The sequence below is a fragment of the Trachurus trachurus genome (assembly GCF_905171665.1).
Source record: "Trachurus trachurus genome assembly, chromosome: 9".
Taxonomy (NCBI): domain Eukaryota; kingdom Metazoa; phylum Chordata; class Actinopteri; order Carangiformes; family Carangidae; genus Trachurus; species Trachurus trachurus.
The window spans coordinates 34,178,853-34,202,358 of NC_139895.1; the positions used below are offsets into that span (position 1 = coordinate 34,178,853).

The following is a 23,506-nucleotide window of genomic DNA, read 5'->3' on the forward strand; positions in this document are numbered from 1 at the left end:
AAAGCAATCCATAGAGCGGTAGATGTTACGACATGTGTATTTGTGTAGTTTAATCCGTCATAACATCTCAACAAGAGATTACAGGTTACGGGGTGCGTTTGTGTCACGGTGCTACAGAGATGAGAGCTGGGACACCGGGGCGGCGGCCACGAATCAATTAATGTTAACCATTGTCACTTAATGGTTTGTGAAAGAGGGGCTGATTATATGAGATTATTCTTGCTTTGGCTCCTTTTCATTCAAGGTTTGAGATTTAGAGTTGGCACTTCAATTGTTTTGTTTGTTAAATGAATGAAATAAACGTCAATTCATCAAAAAACAAACAAAAAAGAAACAATTACTCCAAAGCTGTTTAATTAAGGTAAAAATGTAGCATTGTTAAGCTACAAATCCTGCATAGTTCCTCTTTAATGGATATCTTTACTTTTGTAATGTTATAGAAATAATGATCAATAAGTTAATCAAAGAAATACACGTGAAATGAACTGATGAAAATAACTTGCAGTCCTGCATGTGCCTTTCCTGTCAGGTTATCTCCTGCAGATGATGTTGGTGATGTCGACAGACATTGTTACTAACTTTCTGTCTAACCCTGGCAGATGAGTCTGGAGGGACATCGTTAAAACAGCAGGCGTTTGTAAGGTAACAACTCGACAGCATTGCTCTGTGGGCAATAAATCTCCAGAAGCACCAATCACAGCGGCAGGACAGCTGTGACAGAAAGAGAGGCACGGCGAAGCTAACCCGACCTGTGTGATTGCATGTAAAGGTGTGGCAGGAAATTGGATGGCAGCACAATAACACTCAATAATAATGGAGAGCCTTGCCAATAACCCACAGCCCAGAGTCCGCCGCTACATGTGAGGGACAAGCACGCGGACCGGACAATGAGATCCATGTTTTTCCTGATGCCGGCTCAATATTGACACAGACAATGTGGCGTGCACACACACACACACACACACACACACAGAAACAAACTGTCACTTGTCCGCTGTTACATGTGACCTACTGTAGGCCTGTAAATACAATCTGAACATCCAGCCAACCACTCATAACTGGGGTACTCGGAACTGGACAACCAGTACTTGTCCTTCTAGCTGCCTGTAGTTACAAATAAAGTTCGTGGCCCACATCACACGCAGCTAAACACATTCTCATTCATTTATTTTTACGCATTAGTCATAACACGGAGTGACACTTAATGTTGACCTGTCTGTTTAAAAGCCCGGCAGCCTAATCCGAGCAACAACAGCACGGCCTTGTATCCGTCGGAGCATGTGTCACCGGGTTTAAGCCACGTTACTGCATTGGACAAAATAATGAGAGTTATGTGTGTGCACGCCTCCTCCATCACTGCCTGTCACCTTCACTAGCAGCTGCAATGCGAGACTGATGCCACTTAGGATGGAGCTAGCTCTCATCGCTCGGGTGAAACATCGATGCAACATAACACTGTGCTTTACTCAGACATGAGGAAGGTAATCTCACCAATCATGGAAAGCAACAAAGTGGAAAATGAATAGAGATTGCTTCCATGCAGATAAATAGATCTGTGCTATTAAAGGAGACAGGACCATGAATTTGGCATTTACAACATCACAGCTGCACTAATAGAAAATATATATTTGTATCCTGTATGCTGTATATATTTTCCTAAACATTTCAATATTAGTATGTAATGTTAATTCAATGTACTTGAGATGTAAACAAGGGGATGTTTAAAGTGACAGCAGCGACTCACCTGATCTGTGCTGGGAGTATCTGCAATATCGTTCATACTTCTACTCTGAGCATGACCTGGAGGGAGACAACAGCAAGAGCAACATGAGTAACACCTTCATTAGCTGTCACATGCTTTAGCAGAGAGGGAACCGTCAATCAAAAAAAGTAATACAATTGAAACTTGTTTTTTAAATCACCTGCAGGGTTTTAAGGTTTTAAGATTTTACGGTTTAAGGAAGGATTTTCCAAACAGCAGTATTTCTTGGGATTCTTTCTTGGGATTTGGGATGAAGATCTCATCTTGCTGAATCATGATTTGTTACTAGTGATATGTTAATAAAACACTCAAAAAGGCACTGACATGATTGGAGTTTTTTTTAGCAGCCATAACTCGAAGTCAATTGAAAACACAACATCTGTTGTGTGTTGGAGTGCAGACAGTGAGTTCTTGGTTCACTACCACACACATAAAGATGATCTGGCTGATTTTGCCCCGATTTCCCCCCGTCCGACCAAGGACAAAAATCGCCCAATTATCTTAGGCTCTTAAGATTCTCACACCTGAGAGACCAGATTCTCTTGTGGTGTGTGGTGTGTTAAGAGTCAAATTCTGCCGACAATCGGCTCGTAAAACGGTATCGTAAATATTAAACATGTTCAAAATTACGATTGTCGGCCCCGACAATCGGGACCGTTTGGATCAAAAGTCGGCATGTGTGTGGGGGGGAAGCCGACAATCCAGTCACCGTATCCGCGGAATGTGACGTGAAATTGAATGTAACCAATAAAGAAGCGAGCTGACTGCAGCACCCATAGCATAACAAACCAGTGTGGCTAACGGCTCCATGGCTACCCATAGACATTTATACATGTATGTATATGTCTATGTGGCTACCACTGTCAGATCACGTTTGATCACGTGAGATTTCTGGCATGGGGGACGAGATTCTAGTGTGTCATCAGACAAATCTTTATGTGTGTGGTGTGCTGTATTTGGAATATCGGAGCACACCACACACAACACGATCAAAACTGTCCAAAGATTTTTTATCTTCATGTGTGGGGACTCTCATAGATAAAAAATCGGTTGAGATTTATAAAATCTTTATGTGTACCAGGCTTTAAATGGATATTTCAACATTTTGGCAAATTGGCCCATTGCCATAATCCCTATAGTTTTAGGAGTAGGTTTGTTACCTTTAATCGTCAGTGCCATTCCATTAGCCTCCGTAGCGTAGCTCTGAGCAGCTCGTGGCTCTGCTCCGCCGTTCTAAAAATATCTTGCACCGACAATTAAAGGTAACGAACCTACTCCTAAAACTGTAGGGATTATGGCAATGGGCCAATTTGCCAAAATGTTGAACTATCCCTTCAAACTCTTTGAGACGATGCTGCCAATTGTCTGTTTTTTATCGCAGCATTTTTATACTAAATATCTGTGAACTCAGAGTCACTGTGCCACTGTGTGCCCACACACTCTGTGAAAGCTGCTGGGTGTCAGTTGGAGCTTTAGAGCTGTGAATCGCTTTAAAGGTCCTATATTTTAAACCTTTCTCTCTTTTATTTTAGGTGTCGATCCATAAGGAGATACATTTGTGATAAACAAAAACTGAGCCAGTGTAGTTATACATCTCCTTTCTCAGGCTTCTTTCTGCTCTATTGGAACAACAATTCAGTGAGCCAATCAGAACAGATGAGACTCTAAGACTCCGACTGGCTGACTTTTTTCTTGGTGATCCAATCAAAATGTAGCAAATTTCAGGTAAACACCCAGAGAGACCAAATCCTGCACGGTTGGATGGGTCTGGGTGTGTGGGGCTTTGAACCTGAGTCAGGGTGGTGACTGCTTTGTTGTGACATCACAAAGTTACAGACTTGATTTAAAAGCTTGGTTTCTGAATACACACTATTGACGCTTTTCCATTAGCGCGGCACGGCCCGCTTTTTTTGCTTTTCCACTAGCCCTAGTACTTGGTACCAGGTACCATTTTTAGTACCTCCTCGGCCCTGGTTCCAAGCGAGCCGAAGCGATACTAAAACATGACGTCAGCCGACTGCCTTCCACTGATTGGGCAGAGCGTCGTCACTGGAAGAGTCGCGAGCGCTACGTCCGACATGAGAATCAAATCCGGAAATTTCAAAAACAAGAGCGGCAACAGCGCCAGCTGATCTGTACCGAGAATGTTGTTATTCCTTCACCTGAGTTAAATGATGCTGTGTGTAAAACCACTGTGGTCTGTTAACGAGGTGCAGACGAGTGAGTTTGGAGCTGACGAGAGGATCAAAAAAAGAGAGATGGACAATGCGGCCCCGCGATCGAGCCATGCCGTGCTGTGCCGTGAAAGTGTAGTGGAAAAGCGCCATATGTGAACTTTGAGACTTTCACAATATCAATATAGAATCTGCTTTATAATCAGGAATACAATTCACATCTACCTGTATAAAACTGACTTTTCCATTGAACAGGGCTCATAAAATACTCATAATCTGTCTGCCTTCATAAATCAATATATTACCATAGCTTATACCTCAAAAGAGAAAAAGAAAGACAGACAGAGAGAGAGATGCATATAAGCTCAAACCCCAGACCAACATCCCAGCGACAGTCACTCACGGAGGCGGCCATAGCTGGCAGACTGCTGTTTCATTCTGAGGTCTTCTGTGGATCGGTTAAAGTTGGCAACTGGTCCCGGAACTGGACCTGGACCTGGTCCACCTCGGGACCCTACGTTACGACCTGGCAAGGGAAGAGGGGGGGAGAAAAAAAAGACACAAACAGCAACAGAATGTTTAGAGGTAATGTTTTATCATTTATCTGTGAGATGAGACCAGGAAATGTCACAGCGGTAATTAGCTCATCAAACATTAATACACTCCCTGTGGAGGATGTGAGCCTTGTTGACTGCAGGAGTGCATTCATTCATTTGCCACGAGAGGCAGATAAACACACTGAAAGAACATAATGAGGGACCAGGATGGGCCAGTCAGCGATGAAGAAATAGCAGGGGTGTATCTCAGGGATGTATGTGAACTGTTATTTCATGTAATGGCATGCAAGTCATGCTGTGCAACGTTGTATATAGTCTCATTACCATGGAAACAAGATGTGACAAAATGTCCACAATTCAACATCTGCTTAAATTGTATATCATTTTTATTTATTAATTTTTTTCACAAAGCCTTTAAATCCTCTTATTGAATCGAATGCATGTACCCCATGTTCAATTCAATGTTATTTGTTTGTCATTGCTGATGAATTTCAATAAAGATTGAAGGGAAAAAAAATAAAAAAAATTGTACAGATAGTTACATGAAAAAGCAGAAGTGTCTGCTACCTGACCTGATTACTGTTTGTCAGTGCTGCTGTCAGTGTCCAGCTGAAGGGAATACTGGTCCTGTTGTGAGGTTTTGGACCTAAATGACAACTTGCAATAGCTACAGGTAAAGAAGGACACTCACTGGTCGAGGAGCTGGACTTGCCGATATCGGCTAGCGAGCGGTGGATTGGCTTCTTGGTCTGGTGTCGATGTTTCCTCAGCAGCACAAAACTGATCTGGTCTCTCAGGTCGGGGGAGATCATCCCCTCCTCTATCTGCCTCTCAATGATGTCATCTTGAAAAAAAAAACAGACATTTGTCAGATGTTAGATGAAGAAATATGACCTGCACATCAGAAACAAAACAAGAGTGAAGAGAAGATCTTTTCATCAGTTTCCTCCCACAGCCCTCAGATAAGAGTCGGCACATTCATAGCAACTCATCCTTTACTCTACTTGCACACATCTTGTTTACTTCCTATTGTTCATGCTAGAAGCTCTCACCAAAATACATGAAAGACTCATCTTTAAAGGGATAGTTCAACATTTTGGCAAATTGTCCCATTGCCATAATCCCTATAGTCATACTGTAGCAGTAGGTTTGTTACCTTTAATTGTCGGTGCAAGCTGTTTTTAGAACAGCGGAGCAGAGCCGCAAGCTGCTCAGAGCTACGCTACAGAGGCTCATAGAATTTCTTGGTTTCTCATCAAACTCATCAAATACACAATCCAACAACTCCAAAACGCTCTCGTGGACAAGTTGTGACCTGCACATTCACCACGCCTACTCCTAAAACTATAGGAATTATGGCAATGGGCCAATTTGCCAAAATGTTGAACTATCCTTTTTGTATTTAATTAAAGAACTATTATGATTAATAGTTCCCATTTATCCTCTAATAAATGTATTAATTTTTAACAGAACTGCTAAACTGTTGACAAAATGCTTAGAAATGCAAACAAGATCCAGTGCAAGTCATTGTTAAAGCAGATATCAGCTTCACGGCCGTTTCGGCTAATGCTGCGTTCAAGGCAGGCTTTTGAAACCGTAAGTTACAGCTTCAAGTCACAACTACGACTTGGTAGCGTTCCAGGTAACCCGTAGCTCGTGTTTTTACCGTCCTGTTGTCTGTGAAAGTTCCCTATAACGGCCACTCGTAACTTCCGACCCGTGAACTCGTACCAGATCGAACTGGTATGACTTCACAGGAAGGAAAAACACAAAGTACGAGTTTCTTTGAACGCACCATGAGTTAGCAGCCCCCGCCCTTGTCAGGCATCAATTGGTCCTCGTGCTACGTCACCACATTCACGCGCATCCCTTGGCTGCACACACAGCCCTTCATGCCGTTCTCTCTCCTCATTGGATAACACTTGTATCCCACAAGGAAAATTTTCTCCTCGGGTTACAGCAGAGCAGAGTGACGGAGAGACTCGTGTTTAGGCTGAAATACTTCATGTAAGTGATTGCTGACGGAAAATAGGACTATTTAGGACTTATATTAACAAAAACATTCCACTGATATCTGCTTTAAGTCACATGAATTGGCAACCAGGACCATGCAAATGCTCAAGTGTAATTGTGTAATGTTAAAGCAGAAGTAAGCGATCCGGTCGTTTTGGCTAACTTCGTTAGTTAGCAGCCCCCGCCCTCGTCATGGATCTATTGGTCCTCGTCCCTACGTCACCACATTCACGCGCATCCCTTGGCTGCACACACAGAGAGGACCGCCCCTTTATGCCGTTCTCTCTCCTCATTGGATAAAGGTTGTAGGATACAAGGAAAGTTTTCTCCTCGGCTCAGAGCAGAGCAGAGTGACTGACAGACCCGTGTTTCAGACCAAACACTCTATGTAAGTGATTGCTGTCGGAAGATATAACTATTTAAGACTTATATTAACACAAACATTCCGCTTACTTCTGCTTTAATGAACCTGTTAATATTTTAGATCCTCAACAATACATCAGTGATGTGTCTCTGGCTGAATAAAACAGACCTTACTGTTTATCAACAGTGACTACTAAACTCTTCTACAATGAGATGTGCATGTTGACTAGGAAAGAAAAAAGTGTTCCCTGAAAACCTCACCAACTATTTGAGGCAGCGAGTAGCCTTCCAGGTCCAGCAGCACCGTTCCAGTCTGGAGACATGTCCTCAGCTCAAACAGACTGTGCAGGGACAGTGTGGACACGTGGGGTTTACTCCACCTCTCTCCTCCCTCCTCCACCTTCTCCTCGAACTTCACCCACCTGAAGACAGCAGCAGGACACACAGAGAGAGACAGAGGGAGAGCAGGTGAGGAACACACAGCAGCAGAGTTACCAGCAGGCGGCTGAGTAGGACAAGGACAATTTGCCTGAGTCAGACTAAACTCACATAAGGTGAGATAGTCTCCAGGGTGTTCCCATCTTTCAGTACAGTTTATCATGTAATGTCTTGGTTTCAAGCAACTACATTAACAGCTGTTGTTGACGTTTCTTAATTAAGATATTTGCGCACAAAAGAAAGAAAGAAACCACACCTGCAACCACACATGCAGTTACCTGGGGGTAGTGTTGCAGGTATCTATTATTTTTTGTAATAGATTATTTCATCAATTAATCGATTACTCAATTTATCAAAACAAAAAAAGACATGTCCCTGAAAATGAACAATTATTGTGATGTACTGATGTGTCTACTATTATCAATCTTTGTGCATTTTAGAGTCCAATCTCTAATCGTGCTGATTTGATGTCTTCTAGGCCTATTTTAAATAGACCGTCTTTCTTTCTTTTCTATTTTTTTTGGCTTTACTCCATCTCGCCTTTGATCGCTCCACTGAATTCTGACGATGCCATCCGTCAGTCATAAAGGTCCATGTGACACATAAGCAGAGCATGTTGTATAATGGGAGTGTAATTAATTAACCAAACCTTTGATTCAGGAAAAATTGCCTTGATCATTTTTTGTAACTGAATTATTCGAATTCACAAAGAGGCCCTGGCTATGGCTTATACATAGTATAACAAGACAAAAGAACTTGTCACTGATTTTAGAAGGAAAAAGACACCAGTCACTCCGGTATTTATCAAGGATGTGGCTATCGAGGTTGTCCCCCACTACAGGTACCTCGGCAATGTGGATAACAGGCTGGACTGGAAAGTTATAAAAAAGGCAGGATCTATCATTTGGTCCTGACTCTTTAGAGGTTGTCATGGAGAAGAGTAGGAAACTCTGGAGCATCCTACACAATAAGGACCACCCACTCTGTGGTTAACTGAAGAGTTATTTTAGCAACAGACTGGTGATGCCAAGATGTTCCTCAGAAAGATTCAGGGGGTCCTGGTACCTGGTGCAGTAAAGTTTTTTTAATGAACATTGTTGTTGATTGTTGTTGATTTCTGTTGTGCTATGCTAAGTAATGCATTGCATTGTGTGTTGGATGTTGGATGTTTGTACGTACAGGGTGACGATTAATTTCCCTTCACAGGGATTAATAAAGTAAACCAACCAACCAACAATTACTTTCAAGTGTCTTAATCAGACTGTGGTACAATGAGTTCTGGGCCAATTCATTTTCATTTCCCCCCCAAAAAATTGTCCAACAAAGGAACTGCATCTAATCACTCAGCTCAGTAAACAGTGAAACCACTTCTTACACTCTCTTCACTTTGTTCAAAACAAATTTAGCAAACTGCAAATTATGTTGTCAGGTGCTGCTGGTCAGCATAAGTGTTACTGATTAACATGTTACCATGGTAACATCAATTTCAAACCTGAGTTAACAGCGGAGAAAGGCGTTAACATGGTGAAGCAGCATTTACCTAGTCCAGTCATTTTATGAGAAAAGGTTAAACAAATTGCAACAGAAGCAAACTCAACTGATTTTGTATCCTCAACATGTCCTGAGTGAGGGAAAAAAAGCCCCAAAGAATCCCATTAGGGGAAAGTTTAGAAAAAGACCCAAACATATCCCATTTATAAAACATTTTTTTCACATGAATAGGGTAAAATTTTTAACCTTTAGATATCTCCATGAAAATTACTGAGTTGATTACTTACATTAAGACAAACAAAAAATGTATTATACGTTTTTTGAAATTCTTTGTTAACATGAGAAAATTTGCATAAACTTGCATATATTTGCATAAATCCCACCGTTTTGACGGCACATGTATAGTTGCTGTGGTGGTACCAGCATGAAAATTGGAATGAGTTGACTCCATCGGTCAACCGACAAGTTGACCACTTTAAATTTCAAGATGACTGCAATTTTTCAAGACAGCCACATCCTTAGTAGAGCAGGTATGAGCCAACAGTGCATAATCCAATTACGTATGGCTAATTTGCATACATACAACACCTGATAGCCTAAATGGGTTCCATTCAGACCTTAATATTAAGTTTTTTAACTGTAATATGTTAACAAGACTGAACAAGACATTTTCACTTACTTTAGATCAGGTGCTGTTGTATGAATGCAAATTAGCCATACATAATGTCATACCTGCTCTACTAAGGATGTGGCTATCTTGAAAAATTGCAGTCATCTTGAAATTTAAAGTGGTCAAATTGTCGGTTGACCGATGGAGTCAACTCATTCCAATTTTCATGCCGGTACCACCACAGCAACTTCATATACATGTGCCGTCAAAACGGTGGAATTATGCAAATTTGCTCATGTTAACAAAGAATTAACTAAGAAAAACGTGTAATACATTTTTTGTTTGTCTTAAAGCAGAAGTGAGTGATATATTTGTGTTAATATAAGTCTTAAATAGTTATATCTTCCGACAGCAATCACTTACATAGAGTGTTTGGACTGAAACACGGGTCTCTCAGTCCCTCTGCTCTGCTCTGAGCCGAAGAGAAAACATTTATCGTATCCTACAGTTTTTATCCAATGAGGAGAGAGAACGGCATGCAGGGCTGTGTGTGCAGCCAAGGAACGCCGTGAATGTGGTGACGTAGCGACGAGGACTGTTATGGTGCGTTCAAGGAAACTCGTATTTTTCCGACCGTGAAGTGGTACCAGTTCGATCTGGTACGAGTTCACCGGTCGGAAGTTACGAGTGGCCGTTATAGTGACTTTCACCGGTAAAACAGGTCGGAAAAACACGAGTGGGTTGCCTGGAACGCTACAAAGTCGTAAGTTGTGACTTGAAGCTGTAATTTACGATTTCAAAAGCCTGCCTGGAACGCAGCATTAGCGAAAACGACCGGATCACTCACTTCTGCTTTAATGTAAGTAATCAACTCAGTAATTTTCATGGAGATATCTAAAGGTTAAAAATGTTCCCCTATACACGTGACATTTTTTTTTACATGGGATATGTTTGGGTGTTTTTCTAAACTTTCCCCTAATGGGATTCTTCTGGGCTTTTTTCCCCTCTCTCAGGACATGTTGAGGATACAAAATCAGTTGAGTTTGCTTCTGTTGCAATTTGTTTAACGTTGACCCCTTTTTTGGCCTAAAATTACTGGACTGCCAGCAGAACTGAAATCAGCCCCAAATGTAAGCATTTTTAAATCCAGGTTAAAAACATTTCTCTTTGTGCTTATGGCTGAGCTCTTTTAAAGAACTTTAAATCTTAATCTTGGATTTTCACTGTAAATCCTCTTTATTGTTTTAAAACCAACCAATATTTTATGCTGCAAACATATTTTTTATGCTCTATTTTAGTCTAGTTTTTATATTATTATATCATTTTTGCTCTATTTTTCCTGTACTTTCTTTTATTATTTTTTCTTGCTTTTAATTGTATGTTTAATGTTTCCAATTTTTACTATTTTGGGTTTCATTTTAATTTTTAAAGAATGTATTTTTTTTTATGTTTATTTCTGTTTCCAATTCTTACTGTTAAATGTTTGGTTTTTACGTAAAGCACCTTGAAATGCGATATATAAATAAAGCTGCCCTGCTTTGCCTTGCCTATGAGCCAAAAACATTGCAGGAAACATAAAATGTTCTCTTAACTGACCAAAATATTTTTCTGAAGAAGAGGTTTTGGATGAGACATTATCCATGTAGCTGCAAAAACATCCATTTTACATCAGAGATAGAAAGCAGACAGTTGACTTTTCAGAGCAGGCAAACTGCAGGTGGAACCAATTACATCAGTCATGGCTCTGCTGAATTTAAATGCCAATCACTGTCACTGCCTTAACATTGAGACGACATTAAATGCAGACACAGTTTATGTTATACACTTGCAGTTAGGACAAGCTGGAATACTTTTGTATCTACCAGCACAACTCTGTTACTTCAACTTACTGATGTCTACCATATTCTATTGGACTGAATCATTTCAATTTTCAATTTTCTTCAGATTTCAATAGTGACTTATAGAAAAGTGATTTCCTGAATGTGTGTGTGTGTGTGTGTGTGTGTGTGTGTGTGTGTGTGTGTGTGTGTGTGTGTGTGTGTGTGTGTGTGTGTGTGTGTGTGTGTTTACTCATGTACCTGGCCGACTCCTTCCACTCTAGCTCGTCTCCTTCCCTCTGTAGAGTGTCCATCTCAGTGAAGAGTGTCGGTGTGGGCATGTCATCTTCTTCACTCAGGATGTAACGTAGCCGCTCGGCAGCTGGAGACACTTGAAGGAATGAAACACCGTTATTGAGATTTTCCACCATTTGTAAATATCATGTAATGGAGTTTGAACAGGTTTCAATGACCTGAAGATGCCTGTTAAAAGAAAAGAAAGAGCTGTTATTGCTTGACTCTCATGTGTATGGCGTCACTTTTGTGTCATACAGTACACACACAAGATGGCAGGTTTACTGAATTTCACACTGACAATACAGGTTAGATGATTTTAGAGCATTGCTGATGTCAGTTTAGTTACCTAGTTAGATAGTTCAACATTTTGGCAAATTGGCCCATTGCCATAATCCCTAAAGGCATAGCATAGGTTTGTCACCTATAAATCGGTGCAAGCTATTTTTAGAACGGTGGAGCAGAGCTGCGAGCTGCTCAGAGCTACGCTATGGAGGCTAATGGGATTTCTTGGTTTCCCTCATCAAACTCATCAAATACACAATCCAACAACTCCACAACGCTCTGGTGGACAAGTTGTGACCTGCACATTCACCAAGCTATGAGATAATAACAGAACGTTATGAGACAGAGTTGTTTTCGAGGTAAATTCATGCAAAACCACTGATGCGCATTTCCATCGGAGGCAGTTTTTTGGCAAGCAGTCTCTGCATTTGACTTGAAAACAACTATGTCTCGTAACGTCCCATTATTATCATAGCGTCCACTAGAGCGATTTGGAGTTGTTGGATTGTGTATTTGATGAGTTTGATGAGGGAAACCAAAAAATCCCATTAGCCTCCATAGCGTAGCTCTGAGCAGCTCACGGCTCTGCACCGACAATTAAAAGTAATGAACCTACTGCTATGACTATAGGGATTATGGCAATGGGCCAATTTGCCAAAATGTTGAACTATCCCTTTAACTTCCGATTATAAACCCAGAATAAATGTGTTGTTGACTCATTGGGATCAGTGGGATGAAGCCCTGACCAAACAGTCTGTCTTCTTGTGTGACTTACTGTACTTCCTGCAGTACAGTATCATCCAGTAAGACATCAGAGAGTGTACAGTAGGGACATCGCCTGTTACTTTGTACAGACACAAGGTTAGGAAGCCAGACCCCAGCAGGAACATCCTCCATCTACTTCCATCGCTGCAGCTGCTGTAAAATATTAACCTATAATAACTTTAACCTTTTAGTTTGTTGGTGACCTGAACATGTTATTGTGCATTTATTTACTTTAACTTCACTTTTACTGTCTGCTGTTTGTCACTTACCTTTGGTGTGGACCTTGAACTTGTCAGGGTCTGTTAAGTTTCAAGTGTCTGTGGTTAGCTTTTAGTTTAGTTTTCTCTTCTTGTCCTGTAACTTCCTGTTTTATTTTGAAGTCCTATTCTTACCCCTGTCTTCCTGTCAAGTTTCCCGCCCGTGTGATTGCGGTCACCTGTGTCTCGTTATCTCCCCACCTTGTGTATATAAACTGTGTTTCTCTTCTCTTCTGTGATCGTCTTTTCCCTTGAGTCAGAGGTCCAGCATTGTTATTTCATCGAGCAACTCACAGTGTGTGACCATGTTTATTATTTTGTGATGGGACTTTTTGAGTCAGGTAACGGCGCATTTTATTGTCAGTAACGGTAACGGCGTCATAACAGGGAAACAGTACGTTTTTTGATTACTTGTTACTAAAAGAATTAGTGCCATTGGTAACGCCATTTATTTATAACGCCGTTATTCCCATCACTGGTACTTGATAGTACTCGTAGGTCTTTTAAATCTTTTGGCTGGTATCATTTTATCACATAGCCCCAACTATGAGTGTATATAAAGTGATCACCAGTATGATCCTGTGCAACTTCAATTACGCCTTGTTCGGATGCAGCTGCGGTCGGTTATATATCATCTCGTTATCTAATGCAGCAGCAGCAATGACTGCTACTGAATGACAACATCCGGGTCACACATCAGTACCTGATTATAGCTATTCAATCATGGGCCTGTTGTACTTACAATACATTTCAGTTGTATGGAGGTTGTACTGGAGCCCATGTTCATTAATGCTGTAGGGTGATTACATGTCAGCTGACCACCATGCTGCTAACATATGGACTGAGCACCGGGCCAGTCCTTTAATGCCACCAGCGAGTCAATGATATTGAATCGCTTTAGACACAGTGGCCAAGTGATGATTAAATCAATACAACAAAACCAACGGAAATAAATGACAACTATTATGACTACTCATATCTCTCAGTGAGGTAATTACTGTATGTCGCTCCTTCTACCAGATGACAACTCATTCGCTGTTTTAGTAGAATCCCTGAATGTCCAATGAGAAGTGTTTTCACAGCCTATACATAATGTACACATGAACACACACACATAGGTTGTGTAATATGTCAGTGCATGCTATAATAGTGTGACCGGCTGCAGTTTTGCTGTGGCAGAGGGGGCAAAACTTCAGCCAAAGCAAACTCTTCTCCGTTTTACAGTCTGGATGTGTGAGCTGGCAGCAGTGATGTGAAGTGTGGACCAGGGGCTGATCAGCGCCTGCTACTGCTATTTGCTTTTGTAAGAGCAAGGCATGTGATGGCTGTGTTATTTAAAAAGGTTGGGGGGGTGGGGAGACAGATGGTTTTGGAAGCTCATGCTGATAAGTTTGTTTTTGTTTGATATAGTTCAAGAGAGAGGGGAATGAAATGTGCTTTTGTGAAGCAACAAACAGCAGGTTACACCAGAATGAGGCTAATCAGAGTCTATTTTCTGTCCTGTCCTCTCTAAGTTGTTTACCCTCACTGGGCTCTATTTTCTCCCATTGTTATCCTTGTTGTTCCTGCTGTAATCCTCCAATTGATAATGGCACCATTTTCATTATTGATATGTGCTGAGCAGACGTCGCACTAGACTTTTTCGTTGTTTATCATTTTGACTGACGGGGTCATAATCATCCTGACATAATCTATTCTTACCCGTCATTTAAATTTTCCTTTTTAAATGATAATAAAACATTCAATTGCATTTAATTTTCATTCATTCGTTTTAAATATTATATCTTAAATATTGAATCCAAACAAGCGATAAATTGTGCATTTATGAGGGCATGACAAAAAAGATGAACAGAGACAGCCACGCAGGAGGATTAACTCCTTTGGTGTTTCAAAGCCTATTCTGTGTGCTGTATACTTTAAAGGGCCTCCTTACTTTTTCTTTCATCTGCTGGTTCAACAGATTGGCATTGAAGGAGAGCAACTGTCTAAAGTAAATTGTAGAAGTCTGCTCCAAAATCATTGGAACTCAAAAGACTGACTTGAACTCCCCCTGGAAGAAACCTGTCCTCAATTAGGTAAATTGTATTATTAATCGTGACTATGTTCTTGATAAAGAAATTGCATTAATGCCATCAGGACAGTGTTACACAGGATGCTGCCTCCCTGGAAGACTAATCTGTACTCAAAGTCATTTTCTCCTTCTGCCATGAGGCTGTTGAACACAGACTTGAACTGAATTTGTATGCAAACGTAACTTGTGGTGCAGTACTGTTTTTTATGGATGGATGGATGGATGGATGGATGGATGGATGGATGGATGGATGGATGGATGGATGGATGGATGGATGGATGGATGGATGGATGGATGGATGGATGGATGGATGGATGGATGGATGGATGGATGGATGGATGGATGGATGGATGGATGGATTTCAAGACCCAAAATCTGCTCCAGCAACCAAGATATCCTGACTTCCTAGAATTACAGTTTTTCTCAATCGCTTTGGTGCTATTCTCAGATCAGAATGAAAGTTCTCATAACTATTAGTTCAACCTCCACAACATGTAGTCATTTGTCCACATCATAGTAGCAGTTTCTCCTTCCTCTGAACAAAGTGCAAATGCTTTTGGACATGTATCAGTTGCTCTCATACAATTATCTGCTGTTTTACAACATTATCATTTGTTTATGTCATGTCAGTCAAAATGAACTATACTTCTGAACACTGAATAGTCTTTCCCTGAAAAACTAATAGTCCTCATTTCATTGCTTAAGTCATTACATACAAAATTGTTGAACTAGTTTTCAAAATCTGTCAAACTAATTTTAAATGTTGGGAGAAGCTGTGAATTCAATTATTCAAACATTTACAGTAAGGAACAACAGGTATGTATGGTAACAATCTGCACTGCTGTCATTGTGTCAGGCATTACTGTAAGATACAGTGGGACAAGAACTTTTTTAGACTTACAGCTTCACTAGAGAACAGATTTACTGTATTGTAATGTATTACAGCAACCACAGTAAAGATTTCCCATCTTTACAGTACGGTACTGTACTACAGCATTTTACAAGTAGGAAGCACTTTGACAGTATTGTACACTACAGTAATAATGGTTGATGCAGTACATGTACTGTACATTACTGTACTTTTACTCTGCATCACATAGGATTACAAGACAACCTCACAGAGGTGGAAGAGACTGAGCCCTTTTTACTCTGCTACAAGAACAAGACATTTGTGCAATGGTGATGACAAACAATGGCATAAGGTTGAAAGAGATACAATGTAAGGATTACATTACTGTATCTTTGGGAATATTGAATCCGTTTCAATCGCTACATTTGACAGAGTGATGTAGATGAAAATGTGACTGGAACGTCTGGATGTGCAGGAATGATTTACAGTACTCTGTAGGTTCAGTTACTATAATACTGCAACATTGTTTATGTAAAGTTGTACCCAAAGAGTGTTTCTTATGTTTGTTGTAGATGACTGTAGTGTATTTTTCCTTTGCACAACGCTGTGAACAAATCAGAATTGCAAAGAGCATATGCAGTAGAAATGTGAAACATACATATTCAGTATCTCCACTAAATACAGTAATGTGTAACTTGACTGTAGTTTTCACATGGCTGTACAAGTAGTGTATAGTGCTGTCTGGAGCATTTTCAGGTAGTATCATCACTTTTTGCATTGGAAAACACTTAGAGAATAAAGTGTCCTAATGAAAACATGACAAAGCCATTTGACCATCTTGTTCATAAACGATGGTGTCAGGACTTCTCATTTTGACGACACTGACAGTTTCATTGACATGAGTACTTGCTGCTGATAGATAGATAGATAGATAGATAGATAGATAGATAGATAGATAGATAGATAGATAGATAGATAGATAGATAGATAGATAGATAGATAGATAGATAGATAGATAGATAGATAGATAGATAGATAGATAGATAGATAGATAGATAGATATTGTGTATACTGTTTTTTTACTTGGATTACTCCATAGCGAGACAATGGGAACCAGCACTGCTATCATGACGGGTAGCTAGCTACACCGGCACTTGTCCAAAAACACAGAAATACATGATCAACGCTTCTCTGTTAGTTTTGTAAAATAACGTCATCCTAAAGGCGTAAATATGACAGTGACAACAGAGCTGCTGTGACATTTCGCCGTGTGCAGACAAGAAGCTTGCCACTGCCAACTGGACAGGGCTGATGGCTGCAATCTGTCCAAATCAATGACCTATGGCCTTCAGATTTTGTCAATGACAGAGAATATTCGGTTAACGTGACCCCTGGTGCTGAGGCACACACACAATGTAAAAGAACCAGACAGAGTTGTTGCCTTGTCGTTGATTGCACCACATTGAATTAGAGAGGTGCGTAACCTTTGTCTTTAAAAATCATAGCAGCACTTTTCTGCCAGGTTTCTCATTACTCCAGTCTGAAATTAGGGCTGCACCCTGTCAGGCTTCATCCCAGCCTCCTAGTTCTCCCTGTTAAATCTGCAGGAGGGAAGCAAAATCAAATCAACACCATGAGGTAGAGGAGTGTGACTGAATTGCAACACATGGCACAGCCTGGTTCATATCTGAGCCAGTCCTTTGGAAAGCTCTTTATATTATTAAATAGTTGAAACAAAGCCACCCTGCTATTTGTAAAACAAGCAGCCTAACTTCACTGTGGTCACAGATCACTAATTACAACAGGAGGCAGAGGATGTGTTAGAATCTATTTATAGCTCTCTCTTAATACAGGAGTGACACAGTGACACTGGTCCAGAGGAGGATATTCCTGAGAACTGACAACAATCACAACATCCATCATCTCCATTATTATTTATTTCATATTTCTAACAATGAGTCATTTTTCCAACACACTGAAGTCACAAAACTGAAGACGACAGAACCCATAACTACAGACTGCACTGTCAGCTCAAATTCAATTAAAGAAGCCAAGTTTAGCCTGTAAGAGAACAAATGTCTGATCAACCTGTTCAGCATTTCACTTGTGAAACATTTGGGTTCGCACTGCTGCCTCTCAGCAAGAAGGTTCTGGGTTCGATTCCTGGGCCTGAAGTTTGAATGTTCCCCCCACAACCTCGAGACATGTGCAATAGGTGGATTGTAGACTCAAATCACTCATTAGTGTGTCTGGGATGTTTGTCTTGATATGTCAACGGTGTGACAGAGTGGCAACCTGTCCACCCTGCGACCCTGCACGGATAAGTCGTATAGAAAATGGATGGATGGATGGACAGACAGCTGGACGGATGATGGGTGGATGGATGGATGTGTAGATGGATGGACGTATAGATGCATGGATGGATGGATGGATGGATGGATGGATGGGCAGGTGGATGGATGGATGGATGGATGGATGGATGGATGGATGGATGGATGAAAGGATGGACAAATGGATGGATGGATGTATAGATGTATTGGACGGATGATGGGTGGGTGGATGGATGGATGGATGGATGGATGGATGGATGGATGGATGGATGGATGGATGGATGGATGGATGGATGGATGGATGGATGGACAGACAGGTGGATGGATGGATGGATGGATGGATGGATGGATGGATGGATGGATGGATGGATGGATGGATGGATGGATGGATGGATGGATGGATGGATGGGCGGATGGATGGGTGGATGGATGGATGGATGGATGGATGGATGGATGGATGGATGGATGGATGGATGGATGGATGGATGGATGGGCAGGTGGATGGATGGATGGATGGATGGATGGATGAAAGGATGGACAAATGGATGGATGGATGTATAGATGTATTGGACGGATGATGGGTGGGTGGGTGGATGGATGGATGGATGGACAGACAGGTGGATGGATGAATGGATGGATGGATGGATGGATGGATGGATGGATGGATGGATGGATGGATGGATGGATGGATGGATGGATGGCTGGATAGATAAGACAGATTTCAAGACCCAAAATCTGCTCCAGCAACAAAGATACCCTGACCTACTTGAATTAATCCAGCTTCAAAAACACTGGGTCTTCCACTTCCACTGATGCAACAACAATTTGTTATAATGTGACTGCCTGCTCAACAACCACATCTTCCAACTCCACATGCTGCCTCGGGTTTTAATTCAAGTGTGTTACCTATTACCCAAGCTAAAATGACCCTGATGGCATCGTCAAGGTTATTTTCTCAGATCTGAGAGAGACAAAGGCTGGATTGCCAGGGCAACCCTTTAACAGAGCTGCTGGCTCAAACATAACAATAATGTTTAGGTCCATGGCAGACTGATAGAGGCTTGAGACTGTCACGGCCCTCACCCCATCACTTTGTCCACTGTGTGTATGTTGTGTTGTGTGTCTTTTGTCTGTGTGTTGCAGGTGCTTAACTGGAGGTGACAATGAGTCACTGAGAGGTGCTGCACCATGCCCCCAAGTTGATTTAAACCTGCAGGCCCAGTTTGCCCCTCTCTCTCTGCCCCGGACCTTCACTCTGCAGCTTGTGTTGCTCCTCCGTTGGAATGCTTTGTTTTGCACGAACAACATGCACCACATATTTGACATAGCACCCAAGCACCCTCTGACACCACATTCACCCCATTCATTTTCACGGCCCATTGTACAAATCATTTGTATTTCATCTAATAAAGTTAATTGCCTTTATTCCTTTAATGCGTATGCCATTCCCTTGTTTGTTGGGGCCTAAGAGCCAATCATAGCAGAGACTGACAGAGCAGCCAATGAAAAAGAACAGAGAGTCCAGAACCAGTCTGTTAGGCGTTTCAAAAACTCTTCCAGGCTCTCCGGCCTCTGACTTACTTGTGCGGTTGATGTCTTGGAGACTCTGTTCGTTTGAATCCATGAGACCCTCCTCGATGTCTATGTCCCGGTACCGGTCTTGTTCTTGGTGTCTGTGGTGGTTGTAGCGTCTGTCCCTGTCCATGTCAGGGACGTCGCGGCTGGAGCGCCTTCGCCTGCGCTTGCGTCGATATCCTCGAGGCACTGGGACGCCAATATAGATGGACTGATGGTCTGGTGACAGATAGGAATGGTTACGTGAATATGTGCCACAGAACGGCTGCACGCCTTGAAATGCAGAATTTAAAGGTCTATGTGGATTTGCCAAGGAGAATACTGGGAAATTACTTTGAGACCAAATCATAATAAAAACACAACTTTTCAAAATACAGACTTAAATGAAAGTTTGATGAAGAGAATCAAAACAGATGATTGGCAGTGGCATACTGTCTAATGAGATCTTTCATTAATCCTTCATACCCAGAAGAGTGTTTTCATGAATGTTGCACCACTTTTTTTTTAACAAACTCTGAATGAATTATGTTTCATAGCTAATGTGCGCTTATCAAGAACAGCAGCAATATTCTCTGTTGGCACAAACAAAAGGAAAATCAAGTCCACTGAGAATCAATCCTTAGCGTAGTCCTGATGTCGTGTTTGGCTTCATAATCCCTGAATGATGCGAGTGTGATCGTCTTCTGGCAATTAAGGCGTCGCTGTAAAACTAATTGCACAAAAAAACTCCATATGGAAAATCTGAACAACTGGGAAATCAGTAACAGTATCTTGCTAACCTGCTGTTCAGTGTGGAGGCGGAAAACACACACACACAGAAAAATCACACAAACATCCTCAAAATACACAGATAAGATACACATTCCCAAATACACACAGAAGCAATCTCATGTCAATCTTCCCTCCTCACTTTTGCAGCCCATTAACAACACTCACCCACTCCATCTCTCAGAACAAATTAAAAATGAAGAGACAACTTAAAAAAGTACAAGTTGATGTAATGAGTCAATTGTGTCATAATGATATTAAGAGACACGGTGGGTGTTACGACTTCATTTCCTTCTTCTATTAGCGGAAGACAGTCAATAACAAGTGTAGCATAGATCTGAACGCACACACTCACCCTCTTCGTCCTCGTAGCGAAGATGAGAGACGCCCATCCCTCGGTCTCCATGGTCCATCCTGGTAACGAAGTAGAGGGACAAATGTCAATGTGCATGTGTGTAGTTAGTGTGTGTCTTTTTTATGTCATCAATGAACTTGGTAATGTATGTATCAGTGCATTATGAGCCACCAGCAGCTGCAGCGGCGGCAGCTCTTGCTCACATTGACCTGCACGCTGGGTTACAGTACAGATCGATGGGAAAATAATTAAAAGCGAGGTCAAGTCAATGGAAATGTGCATGATTAAAACAAATGTGAGGGTAACTAATCGCACGTGGCACTAATTCGCACATCGACCACCATCGGCAAGGTTTAAGGCCACCACGTTCCTGCCGGAGGGGTTAAAGGGGTTTCCATACATTCACTGTATACAGTGCTGTAGCTACGGGAGGGGAGGGGGGGGGGGGGGGGGGCTGCTCAGCAGTTTACAGTACTGTACATGACAGGATGGGGAAGCAGGCCTGTGACACAATGTGAGTCACTGATACATCACTGATACAGGAGAAGTGTGTAACACAAGATTAAAAAGTAGACAAACTGGCAAAACAAACACATGTGGTTAAAGATACATCTTGTCTCCGATTAGTGGTGGTCATCTAAAATATTTATAGTAATCTGGGCTCCAGACTGCCCCTAAATGGAGGCATTTTGTCCCTAAATTTTGAGACAGCACAAGTAAATTTTACGCATTTGCAACCAGTAAAATCTGCGAGTGTTTTTTTTTTATACACTCAAAGAATCTGGAATCTATCATGGTGTCAAAGGGACAATGTGTGTGTGTGATCATGAATGAAAAGGAAATGTGAATATTTGCTTTGCAAGTCTATTTTAAGTGTGTGCCCCTAAAGTTTTTGCTTGTGCTCCTAAAACTTTAAAGGGAAAGTCCAACATTTTGGCAAATTGGTCCATAATCCCTATAGTTTTAGGAGTAGGTTCGTTACCTTTAATTGTCGATGCAAGCTATTTTTAGAACGGCGGAGCAGAGTCGTGAGCTGCTCAGAGCTACGTTACGGAGAGTAATGGGATTTCTTGGTTTTCCTCATCAAACTCATCAAATACACAATCCAACAACTCCAAAATGCTCTGGTGGACAAGTTGTGACCTGCACATTCACCACACTATGAGATAATAACAGAACGTTACGAGACAGAGTTGCTTTCGAGGCAAATGCAGAGACTGCTTGCCGAAAAACTGCCTCTGACGGCCGGGAATGCACATAAGCGGTTTTATATGAATTTACCTCCAAGTCAACTAGTCTCCTTTTAGTGTTCATTATGTTCAGCTCTCCTCTCCAGCACTGCTACTAACTATCTAAGGCAAAAATCTTCAATAACAATAATTGTCACTGAGGACTTATTACATCATTACATGGGGATCTCTAAAGCTGCACTAATCAATATTTTCTTCTTAAAAAGAGATCAAAGGACCTCAGGTCTGTTTAACATGAATGATGTCGTATTGATAAACCTGAAAAAAAAATCACACAATTCTGTGGTTCAGTTGTACATAGTGGGATTTCAAGCCGTTTTAAAATTCATGATATTGGTCTCATGGACCACGGCTTCACTGATGTAGTTCATTATCGTTGGACCAACAGTCACTAGCATTAAAAAAAAAACCTTGACTAAAGCCACTGTGTGCTATAACTGCACAGCTTTAGCTGGAGAGCTGAATATTTTGCCTCAGGAGTTGGTGGAAACTAGAACACAACCAAAATGACCAGTTTAGAATAGATTTCATTGTTTGACCAGGAATATGACTCTACAGTACATGAGATCTAGTGTCACTCCGTTTCTGCTCAGTCTGTTAAAAGGCTGTTAACTATGTTGGCTTCTGAAAATGAAAATATCTGAGTGTTGCATTTACAGCTCATTATGCTATAGTGTTAAAAAAAAAAAGAAAATAATCAAAACAAAATACATTTTTTTAAAACTGCTGATCCTGCAAAACAAACCCTTGGATTTAGATATAACTGAAGGCTGGATTCAAGGCGAGAGCTTTATGGTTTCTTTAATTTGATTAGATCTATTGATTAGATTATAGTTTAAAGAAAAGAAAAGAAAAAGTATTTACAAGTCTTACAAGTATTATCAAATTGAATGTCCATCTGTTTCCACTGATGTCTCATCTGTTTTGAAATTGCACTGGAATTGAGTTTTAAAAAACTGCTTTACTGTAAATCTGCTATCTTGAGAAGCTGATAATTTACTATTTAAGACTAGAGAAATGTTTGAACAGTAAAGACTTCTTGTGGGTTGTTTTTTTTTTTTTATCCCTGTTTCCCTCCAGGCTTTGCCCTGTTTTTTCCAACCATACAGTATATCTTTTTTCTACATAAGCACATACTCAACATCTTACATTTACATTTTGTTAAGTCAAAGCAGTGTTTTTACCACGTCTTTGTGGGTAACATCTCATTTTAGCGTGACACTTGAAATGCAATCCACCCTGGAGGGTTGAGAAGAGTAAAGTGGCTGGTGGAGGATGGGTTTAGCTCAGCAGAGCCCAGTTGAGCCGCTGCTGTGAATGTTTGTAGCGCTGGCTTCCTGCCTCGGTAATTAGTGCTGTCACATCAGTGTCCTTCACACCCAGTGGGCAGCTGGAGCGAGAGCTGCAGGCTGCCCCCCTCACGAGCCGATCGATGCGTTCACCCTGCCTCCAAACCCCCCCCCCCATACCACTTGATAGAG

General features: G+C 41.2%; 1 protein-coding gene across 1 annotated transcript in view; it reads right to left on the reverse strand.

Moving 5' to 3' along the window:
• The window catches only part of slc4a5a (solute carrier family 4 member 5a), a gene marked incomplete at both ends in the record, with an annotated part of 51,576 nt that extends 30,743 nt beyond the window's left edge, over positions 1-20,833 (reverse strand). The window contains 7 exons of the mRNA XM_083978395.1: positions 1,745-1,800; positions 4,340-4,462; positions 5,185-5,337; positions 7,131-7,291; positions 11,487-11,616; positions 19,659-19,871; positions 20,776-20,833. Of these exons, the coding sequence (XP_083834521.1) occupies positions 1,745-1,800; positions 4,340-4,462; positions 5,185-5,337; positions 7,131-7,291; positions 11,487-11,616; positions 19,659-19,871; positions 20,776-20,833 (894 nt within the window). The remainder of the gene's footprint in view (positions 1-1,744; positions 1,801-4,339; positions 4,463-5,184; positions 5,338-7,130; positions 7,292-11,486; positions 11,617-19,658; positions 19,872-20,775) is intronic.
• Between the last annotated feature and the right edge of the window lie 2,673 nt (positions 20,834-23,506).